Genomic DNA, 10124 nt, shown 5'->3' with positions numbered 1-10124 from the left:
TGAAATCACTTAATAAACCTGTGTTAGGGATATGAAATCACTTAATAAATCTTACCTGTTTGAGGGATATGAAATCACTTAATAGATCTAACCTTTGTTAGGGATATGAGATCACTTAATAAATCTGTGTTAGGGATATGAGATCACTTAATAAATCTAACCTGTGTTAGGGATTTGAGATCACTTAATAAATCTGTGTTAGGGATATGAAATCACTTAATAAACCTGTGTTAGGGATATGAAATCACTTAATAAATCTTACCTGTTTGAGGGATATGAAATCACTTAATAGATCTAACCTTTGTTAGGGATATGAGATCACTTAATAAATCTGTGTTAGGGATATGAAATCACTTAATAAATCTAACCTGTGTTAGGGATATGAGATCACTTAATAAATCTGTGTTAGGGATATGAAATCACTTAATAAATCTAACCTGTGTTAGGGATATGAGATCACTTAATAAATCTGTGTTAGGGATATGAAATCACTTAATAAATCTTACCTTTGTTAGGGATACGAAATCACTTGATAAATCTTACCTGTTTGAGGGATATGAAATCACTTAATAGATCTAACCTTTGTTAGGGATATGAGATCACTTAATAAATCTGTGTTAGGGATATGAGATCACTTAATAAATCTTAACTGTGTTAGGGATATGAAATCACTTAATAAATCTTACCTGTGTTAGGGATATGAAATCACTTAATAGATTTAACCTGTGTTAGGGACTGAATCTATGATTAGAACATTAACCATGACCAAACAATAACAGAAAAGGCAACCCTTACTCTTTTCCTTACACTTACTCCTCTATCACATCCTCCAATCAAACACTCTCCCCACAAACTACCAATAATCTTCTATTCATCCTTGATTCTAGTGATTGTTTTCTTACACTGCCTTTTATTATAGTATTGTGACAACAGAAAATTTTCACCAAATTTTGTAATAGTATTACCCGTTGATTTCTTGTAATAACACATAGAATAGACTATATTACATAATTTACTCACTGCTTTTGTGTGAGCTTGAAAACCAATTTTTATTCTATGAAAATGTGCTTATAGGCTTTCGTATAGAAATATTTCATTAAAACACCCCAAACATGTGTCAATGTGACTATTTAACTATCCTAAACATCATCTTCATCACAGGTAAATGTTTTTGCAAACTGTCATGTTCTCACTCAATTATGAGGAAAACACAACTATAAGTTTTTTTTTGCTCAGTGTGTGTAAGTAGACTTGTTAATATGATACTCTAGCAATCTATCACACAAATTTACTCAACATAACTGTCTCGCAAATAATCGGGTAATGTGTGTTATGGTAAACCTTTGTCACAGTTTTTCTTGGTAGTTGTATGTGGGGCTTTGTTTGATAAGATGCATTTAGTATGTATGATTTAAAACATATATTGAGGATTTTTTTGTTTGTAATTCATGTGTAGTTTAAAGTCAAGTCTACTTGTCTTATGTGGAAAGGTGTGCTTTTCCTTTTGAATTAGATATGTATTTTATGTAAGTGTACATGTACTTTACGTGGTCTTTAAGTATATTTTTTGTGGAACTGCCAGAAGTTAAATACTAATTTTGATATCAGCAGAAACCTGTTATGGTGAAATTTGATAGACAAAGCTCTATTAAGAAATCAGTAGTGTGAAATCATTATTATTTTTTTTTAAAAAGAATGATGTTCACAGCAATGTATATTATAACACAAGCTGCTAAAGTTATCACAGTATGTCAGCAATAGTTATACACAGTATCAGACAATAGCAGCATTTATTGTACTTTTAAGTATTTCACAATAAAATATACTTTTTACTAAACGCAGTTATTTTAACATCCAAATACCAGTATTTGTACATCACAGATACATAACCATATGGCGCTATAAAGTCTCATATCACTTATCACATAGATGGGATATTCTCTATAATTTTTAATGAGATGGTGAAGATTTAAAGTAGTATCTGATAAATACATCAACATCATGTATAATTAAGATCTGAGAGCATGTTTCAGACATTTTGATAATTTGAAGTTTCATCAGTGAACATTAATGTTGAATTAGCGGAGGTAAAATGTTTCTGTTTGCATCTTTAGAGCAATATAGTAAAGTCACGAGAAACTAAGGGAGACAATTCATACGACTCTGTATTATGTAGATGGCACAAACAAGAAAAGACCAAGAATAATAATCATTGTGCTTGTAACAACCAAACATTTTGATGTTTTAGAAACAATAATTATAAGGATATATTTATAAACATATTGAGATTATCCTAATATTTGATATGTACTGTATTATCAGAGTTATTGTATTATAATTGTAATACATTGTAATATAATTGTAGTCCCTGCAGACAAACTGTGTTGTTGATGAAAGTCCCTCTGGTGACGTCCTGATCCTGGTTGGTCAAAGGTTAGTTAGAGTTAAAAAGCGGTTAGTGAAAAAATTAAAATTGTTTCTACTGCAAAAACAAGGATTGAAAAATCAAAACTGACACTAAAAAAATCAATCTGACCTGTCTCAACAAATCTTTAACGGTGAAATTATAAAGAGTGTTTGCAATTTTGTTTTATTCACATTTGAAAGTTTTCACTAACTACTGGTTTTCTCTAACCAGCCTTTAAATAACTGGGGCCTGATGTGTAGTCTGTACCGTAATGATTGCTTTCGTGAATTTGTGGGTGCTATTTGTATATTGTCAACATTTCCATCTCTGAACCATAACTTTCTGATGTACTTTTCGTATCACAGGAAAGCAATTTCCTGTGTTTAACACAGAGAAAAGTGCCATGTTGGCCCTGTATATACTCTTATATATTTACAAAGAAAATTTCCTCATGCTTGCCATTTCAAGATTAGGGAATATAATTATTTGTTGTCGGGTAAAGTGTTATGGTCAGAGATGGAAAATGTGTGTTAAACATGTCAGTTGACATAGTTATAATTGTGTATTGTTAAAACTGTTCATATCAAAGTAGATATATTTTGTGTAGCGTACTAAGTATAGTAGTGGGAAAAGTTGGTATATTTTGTTAATGTTAACAATAAATTTGATGGCATTTATGACTAAACTTTGTGTTGTATTTAAAACAACCCATCAGAAATTAGACACCAATGGATTTTTATATTCCTTAGAGTTACTCTGCTAAATTTACTACCAGATAAACTCACAAATGTGTCTGGCTCCATGCGATAGAGTGACATGATACAAAGACATGAGCTAGAAGTGATGATAGGTATAATATTATATATAATTGAGTCCATTTGATTTGTATTGTTTTCCTTTGAAAAGCTGCATCTTGCATTCAAATGATAGCCTCACAATATGAATATAAGTTGAGCTTAAAGTAAAATAAAATGACTGTTTTGCTGTATGTACATGCTATATATATTTTAAATGAAAAGAATTAATACAAATTGTAATACAAACTGTACAAAAATTCAGAAACATGAGTAAAATATAAAGTCTGTTTTGCTGTTGTACAAACTATCTACACATCAGGAGGTACTTTAACAAAAACATTTGTCTATAGTCACAGCTGGCCAAAACAGTTTATTTTTTCTTGCATTGTTCACAAGTCAAGTGGTTACATACACGCAATATTATAGTTTGTGACTATCCATTCTTCGATGGTGAGGTGTTAAATAAAGCATCAAATTTCTAGAAATAGGTATGTTTTGCCCATGGTAGGGGTTGTATAATTTTTACAATGTTTTTAAGCGATCATGCACAAATACACAATAAAAAGTATGGCGACTTAAACATGGAGGATTATTTGTATAATTTAAATATACATTTTGGCAATGCATGGAAAAAAACTACATTCATTAATAATTTGATGACCGATTGATTTATGGAAAAACATATTTATGGTCGGCACTGTGGTTAGAGTGCTAATCACATACTAAATAAGACCATGCTAGCTATGGGTCACATAATTCAAATTACATGCCATACAGTGTAGAAGGCTTTTGGGTTTAACACGGAATGTTGATTACTACTTTCACAATAATAAAACAAAATAAAGGACTGTGTGAAATAACGATATTGTAAATATAATTTGTAATTTGTAAAACTGATTAAAATATCACAATTATCATAAATTGCCACTTTATTTACCTTAACAGAGACAGATGGTGTCTTATCAACATTTCTATAAACATTTTCAGTAAAGGGAAATGAGTTACCAGGTATGTAGACACATTTTCTCACATATGAAATGACTCGATATGAATAAAGAGAAATATCAATTGTGTTAAGGATTAAGTGGATGACACCAGATGCCAATCAGACTGCCATTTCATCTCCACGAATATTTATCACATTGAAAATTCATGTTGTATTTGTCAATATATTTTATTTGATAAAATGTCATGGATTGTACTTGAGTAAACTACCACACTGTTCATTAATCACTGATATGATTTGGTAAAACTACTTTACTCCCCATAAAACTCAAACGTTTTGATAAAATCCTTCAATTTTGATACTCATATATTAACGCAGAGACTGGGGTCATGTGATCGCCCTGTCCGTAGATCACACAGTAGCTTTGTCTTACAGTCTCCGATACACTTGGCAACTGGAGCAGACTTCACGTAGTATCTGTAATAATTTTGGATGTGATTATTAATTATTTGTGAAATTTGCTTAATACCTATCTTAAATTCTATAACAGGTCATGTTTACCCTACAAAAAGTGGGTACATGTACTGACTATGCTAAACCAGATGATAGCCGACACAAACATGCATTACCTGACAATAAAGTCCGTGACACAGAATACAAGATACATTGTCATTTAGACACATTAATGCCAAATTAGGAATTTAATCATGTCATCAAGTAGTTTCATCCTTCTTAGATTACAGAGTGGAAGGTGTTTGTATCAGTGTACAGAGTGGAAGGTGTTTGTATCAGTGTACAGAGTGGAAGGTGTTTGTATCAGTGTACAGAGTGGAAGGTGTTTGTATCAGTGTACAGACTGGAAGGTGTTTGTATCAGTGTACAGAGTGGAAGGTGTTTGTATCAGTGTACAGAGTGGAAGGTGTTTGTATCAGTGTACAGACTGGAAGGTGTTTGTATCAGTGTACAGAGTGGAAGGTGTTTGTATCAGTGTACAGAGTGGAAGGTGTTTGTATCAGTGTACAGAGTGGAAGGTGTTTGTATCAGTGTACAGAGTGGTTGTGTTTTTAAGACGGGTTGGTTTGTATCAGTGTACAGAGTGGAAGGTGTTTGTATCAGTGTACAGAGTGGAAGGTGTTTGTATCAGTGTACAGACTGGAAGGTGTTTGTATCAGTGTACAGACTGGAAGGTGTTTGTATCAGTGTACAGACTGGAAGGTGTTTGTATCAGTGTACAGACTGGAAGGTGTTTGTATCAGTGTACAGACTGGAAGGTGTTTGTATCAGTGTACAGAGTGGAAGGTGTTTGTATCAGTGTACAGACTGGAAGGTGTTTGTATCAGTGTACAGACTGGAAGGTGTTTGTATCAGTGTACAGAGTGGAAGGTGTTTGTATCAGTGTACAGAGTGGAAGGTGTTTGTATCAGTGTACAGAGTGGAAGGTGTTTGTATCAGTGTACAGAGTGGAAGGTGTTTGTATCAGTGTACAGAGTGGAAGGTGTTTGTATCAGTGTACAGAGTGGAAGGTGTTTGTATCAGTGTACAGAGTGGAGGTGTTTGTATCAGTGTACAGAGTGGAGGTGTTTGTATCAGTGTACAGACTGGAAGGTGTTTGTATCAGTGTACAGAGTGGAAGGTGTTTGTATCAGTGTACAGACTGGAAGGTGTTTGTATCAGTGTACAGAGTGGAAGGTGTTTGTATCAGTGTACAGAGAGGAAGGTGTTTGTATCAGTGTACAGAGTGGAAGGTGTTTGTATCAGTGTTTGTATCAGTGTACAGAGTGGAAGGTGTTTGTATCAGTGTACAGATCAGTGGAAGGTGTTTGTATCAGTGTACAGAGTGGAAGGTGTTTGTATCAGTGTACAGACTGGAAGGTGTTTGTATCAGTGTACAGAGTGGAAGGTGTTTGTATCAGTGTACAGAGTGGAAGGTGTTTGTATCAGTGTACAGACTGGAAGGTGTTTGTATCAGTGTACAGAGTGGAAGGTGTTTGTATCAGTGTACAGAGTGGAAGGTGTTTGTATCAGTGTACAGAGTGGAAGGTGTTTTGTATCAGTGTACAGAGTGGAAGGTGTTTGTATCAGTGTACAGAGTGGAAGGTGTTGGTATCAGTGTACAGAGTGGAAGGTGTTTGTATCATTTACAGACTGGAAGGTGTTTGTGTACAGACTGGAAGCTGTTTGTATCAATGTACAGAGTGGAGGTGTTTGTATCAGTGTACAGACTGGAAGGTGTTTGTATCAGTGTACAGACTGGAAGGTGTTTGTATCAGTGTACAGAGTGGAAGGTGTTTGTATCAGTGTACAGAGTGGAAGGTGTTTGTATCAGTGTACAGAGTGGAAGGTGTTTGTATCAGTGTACAGACTGGAAGGTGTTTGTGTCAGTGTACAGACTGGTGTTTGTATCAGATATCCAGCAACTATGGTGTGTTATCAGTGTCATATCTATGCATATTTTGTTTTTTTATATAATAATTAAATGTGACATTCTCTTTTTAGGATCGTACAGCACGTGCACAGAAATTAGAATGACCCAATCACTCAATACTTACCTATAAAATTTCTGAAATAAGTTGTCATCATTTTTCATGCGATATATCAAATTGTCCCACTCCTGAGGGTAAAGGTTGGTTAGATTGAAGTCAGCCTAAAAACAAGAAAAAATAAAATATACAAAGCATTTCTCAATGATGTAGACTGATATGCCATCATACACTGGAAGGTACATGGCTTTGCAGTTAGGACTTTGGAATGGCAGAGACTACCCCAGTCCATGACCGTAAGAGGCGACTTGATATGAGGTCTCATAATCGACATTTTTCGCCCTGGCAACACCTCACTTTTAGCCTCCGTTGAGTGTCCGCCCAAGGGAAGAATATGGGGTTTTCCCCGTATATAAAACTAGTACATCTACGCTGTACCAGGGATCTATATGTACTGATTTCGACTGTTTTACTCTCAGTGACTAAGGTTAACACGATGTACTGTGACCGGGTGGGGTGCTATGCAAACATGTCCAGGTTACGGAAATAACAAGAAAAATATTATTGAATGATTATATCTTTAGTGACACCGCCCACATATCAAAGTTTTTATGGATGTAATAGCCGATGTAATTGCAGGTAACATTTTGACAAATTCAGCGGATCCAGCTAGGTTTCCATGGAAAAGCCAAAGGGGCATCCTAAGGTTATAATGCCTATTCTTATATTCAGAAATGTCTATATTAATTGTATTTGCATTCCTACCAAGGTTTTTGGAAATATTGATTAGGTATCTGGTGATACTGAGGAGAACACTAATTTTACACGGTGGAGTAAATCCAGTAAAATAGAACCGTCGAAGCATTGAACGATCGCCAAGAACATTGTGACGTGGCCAGTAACAGTTTAGTGCTGATGTACTGCGACAACAGCGGGAAAATGTAGGTGACGGAAGTTGTTGCGAGGACATCAAATCACAAACATCTGCATGTCCTACTACACGAGGGGAGAAAAAGAAGTCTTATTTGTCTATTGAGTAGCATACATTCTATGACTGAAAAGGGGACGTTTTAAACAAGGGGGATATATTAAACAAAAGGGATGTTTTTAAAAAAGGGGACGTTTTAAACAAAAGGGGTGATTTAAACAAAAGGGACGATTTAAACAAACTGCTCAACGTATTTTCGTAGTTATGGAGATAATTGAACTAAAGCTTGATATGCTGTATGTAAATGTCGTTTCCTTCTCCTAATCTATGAAAAATTGCGCATGCGCGTTAAAATAATCAATATGTGTACAGGTGCTGATTGATTTACAATAACCAAGATTTCTTTTGGATAAGTTCACTTTGTTGGAGAGTTAGAAAATATTTCAAATACGTAAAGGAAGCGTGTAGAAATAACTTCAATCGTTTCAAGTTTTCTACCACATCCCTATTAAAAATCCGAATCACTGATAAAGTCCAAACGTAAGCGATACCATGTTGTAACATAATTATGCAAACAGGGTTGGGTTGAGATTGAAGTAACACAGGAAGGACTCTTATATCATACTTGGGTATTAAGTGATAACAAATTGTTTAAAGATACTGACGAACTGTGCGTTAAAGGCATGACGGAAACCATCGCCTACAGAACACGGATCTGTGGCGGATGGTTAAGTAGGATGAAGACTACTGAACCTCTCGTTTGCAATGATTCCTCTAACGATAACAATCCTGGGTGGAGTGACCACTTTATCGTAACGTAACGTTAAATTAAAACGTTCAGTACTCATCATCTTGACTTAACAGGACCCATTTTAATCTCTCAATTTGTAGTGTAGCTTTAAATGAAATTTCAGTCACATATGTTCAATTCATTTGCTCACCGAAATTCACAACCAGACCGTAAATTCGATTAAGCCATAAGGTTAGCCCCGACAGCCGGCCGATAACAGTTTGATAACGTCATTTATCAAGTGATAACGAGAGAAAAATGCCTGTATATTGGTTTCCAGCTTCCCATTGTTTACTGACGGAATAATGATGAATATCTTTAACCTCGCGCGGTTTGATCATATCATATCTATTTATCTATCGTCTTAAGTTTTACATCTACATGTCAAATGTCACATTTAACAAGTGATTTTTCAAAATTGATGATCACACAAAGGTGTTTAACTAATCTCTGTATTATGATAACAGATTAGTTTTATATATTGTATAGTTAAGATGATCGACATCCTCCTGTAGTGGACAACAAGACCTGACTGGCGATCTTAACTCGACACACAGAACATGTCTTATTAACTTTAAAACAAAGCTAGGATTACACATACCTCTGTTATATAACAGAGGCCTAAGTTACACTGCTGTAACGGAAAATCACCAGTAAACAATACTTGTACAGCTTGATGAGATATAAATACCAGTTTTAAAACAAACTCTAAAAGATTGTAAAATATGTATTAAAAAACAACACATGAAAAGTATTCCTAAACAGAGCTGATATCTAGCAACAATCATATGAAGCATGTTTATGTTACACAACAGGACTTGTCTCCAGCTGTGAGGATATTCAAATTTCAATAAGGGGTAATCTTCTTTCCAGGCTGTGTGATAATGCATCTCGCCCAAGATGAATAACACAAGAACGGGTTTTGTCTAGTGCTACGTAGAAATGTCAGATAAAACGCTTCAGATATGACGTTCTAGGCACGATATAACATGCAGAGTGTATCACATGATAAAGCATATTGAATATTGCTAGACGAAAAATACTAAATGCACCGCAATGATATATAGCACAGAAAGCACAGAGAAACATATGGCACCCAACAAGCAGAAAAAGATACAGGGAGCCAAATACAGATAGCAAATATTCTTTGGTACGCTGCATTTGTTGTTTTCTATCCATTACGCTGTAATTGCTATTTCTCTCCGGCACGCTGTATTTGGTTGAATGCTGTATTTGGTGGAATGCTGTATTTGGTTTCCTTTATCTGATACACTTTATTTGTTCATCTTTATCTGATACACTGTATTTGTTCATCGTTATCTGATACTCTTTATTTGTTCATCTTTATCTGATACATTGTATTTGTTCATCTTTATCTGATACACTGTATTTGTTCATGTTTATCTGATACACTGTATTTGTTCATCTTTATCTGATACACTTTATTTGTTCATCTTTATCTGATACACTGTATTTGTTCATCTTTATCTGGTGCACTGTATTTGTTCATCTTTGTCTGGTGCACTGTATTTGTTCATGTTTATCTGATACACTGTATTTGTTCATGTTTATCTGATACACTGTATTTGTTCATCTTTATCTGATACACTTTATTTGTTCATCTTTATCTGATACACTTTATTTGTTCATCTTTATCTGATACACTTTATTTGTTCATCTTTATCTGATACACTGTATTTGTTCATCACTGTATTTGTTCATCTTTATCTGATACACTGTATTTGTTCATCTTTATCTGATACACTTTATTTGTTC

The 10124-nt window shown here is 34.6% G+C and overlaps 1 protein-coding gene across 1 annotated transcript in view; it reads right to left on the bottom strand.

The window, feature by feature from the left end:
• Positions 1 to 2822: 2822 nt before the first annotated feature.
• The window catches only part of LOC132547093 (sphingomyelin phosphodiesterase-like), a 35487-nt gene continuing 28185 nt past the window's right edge, over positions 2823 to 10124 (bottom strand). Inside the window, exons 12-13 of the mRNA XM_060210882.1 lie at positions 6700 to 6794; positions 2823 to 4627 (exon numbers count right to left, since the gene is read on the bottom strand). Coding sequence (XP_060066865.1) covers positions 4513 to 4627; positions 6700 to 6794 — 210 coding nt within the window. The 3' untranslated portion in view covers positions 2823 to 4512. The remainder of the gene's footprint in view (positions 4628 to 6699; positions 6795 to 10124) is intronic.

This window comes from Ylistrum balloti, unplaced genomic scaffold, assembly GCF_031769215.1.
Source record: "Ylistrum balloti isolate Yb309-2 unplaced genomic scaffold, AGI_CSIRO_Ybal_v1 Utg369562, whole genome shotgun sequence".
Lineage (NCBI taxonomy): Eukaryota > Metazoa > Mollusca > Bivalvia > Pectinida > Pectinidae > Ylistrum > Ylistrum balloti.
The sequence above is the reverse complement of the archived record's forward strand: the minus strand, read 5'-3'. Positions and strand labels throughout refer to the sequence as shown.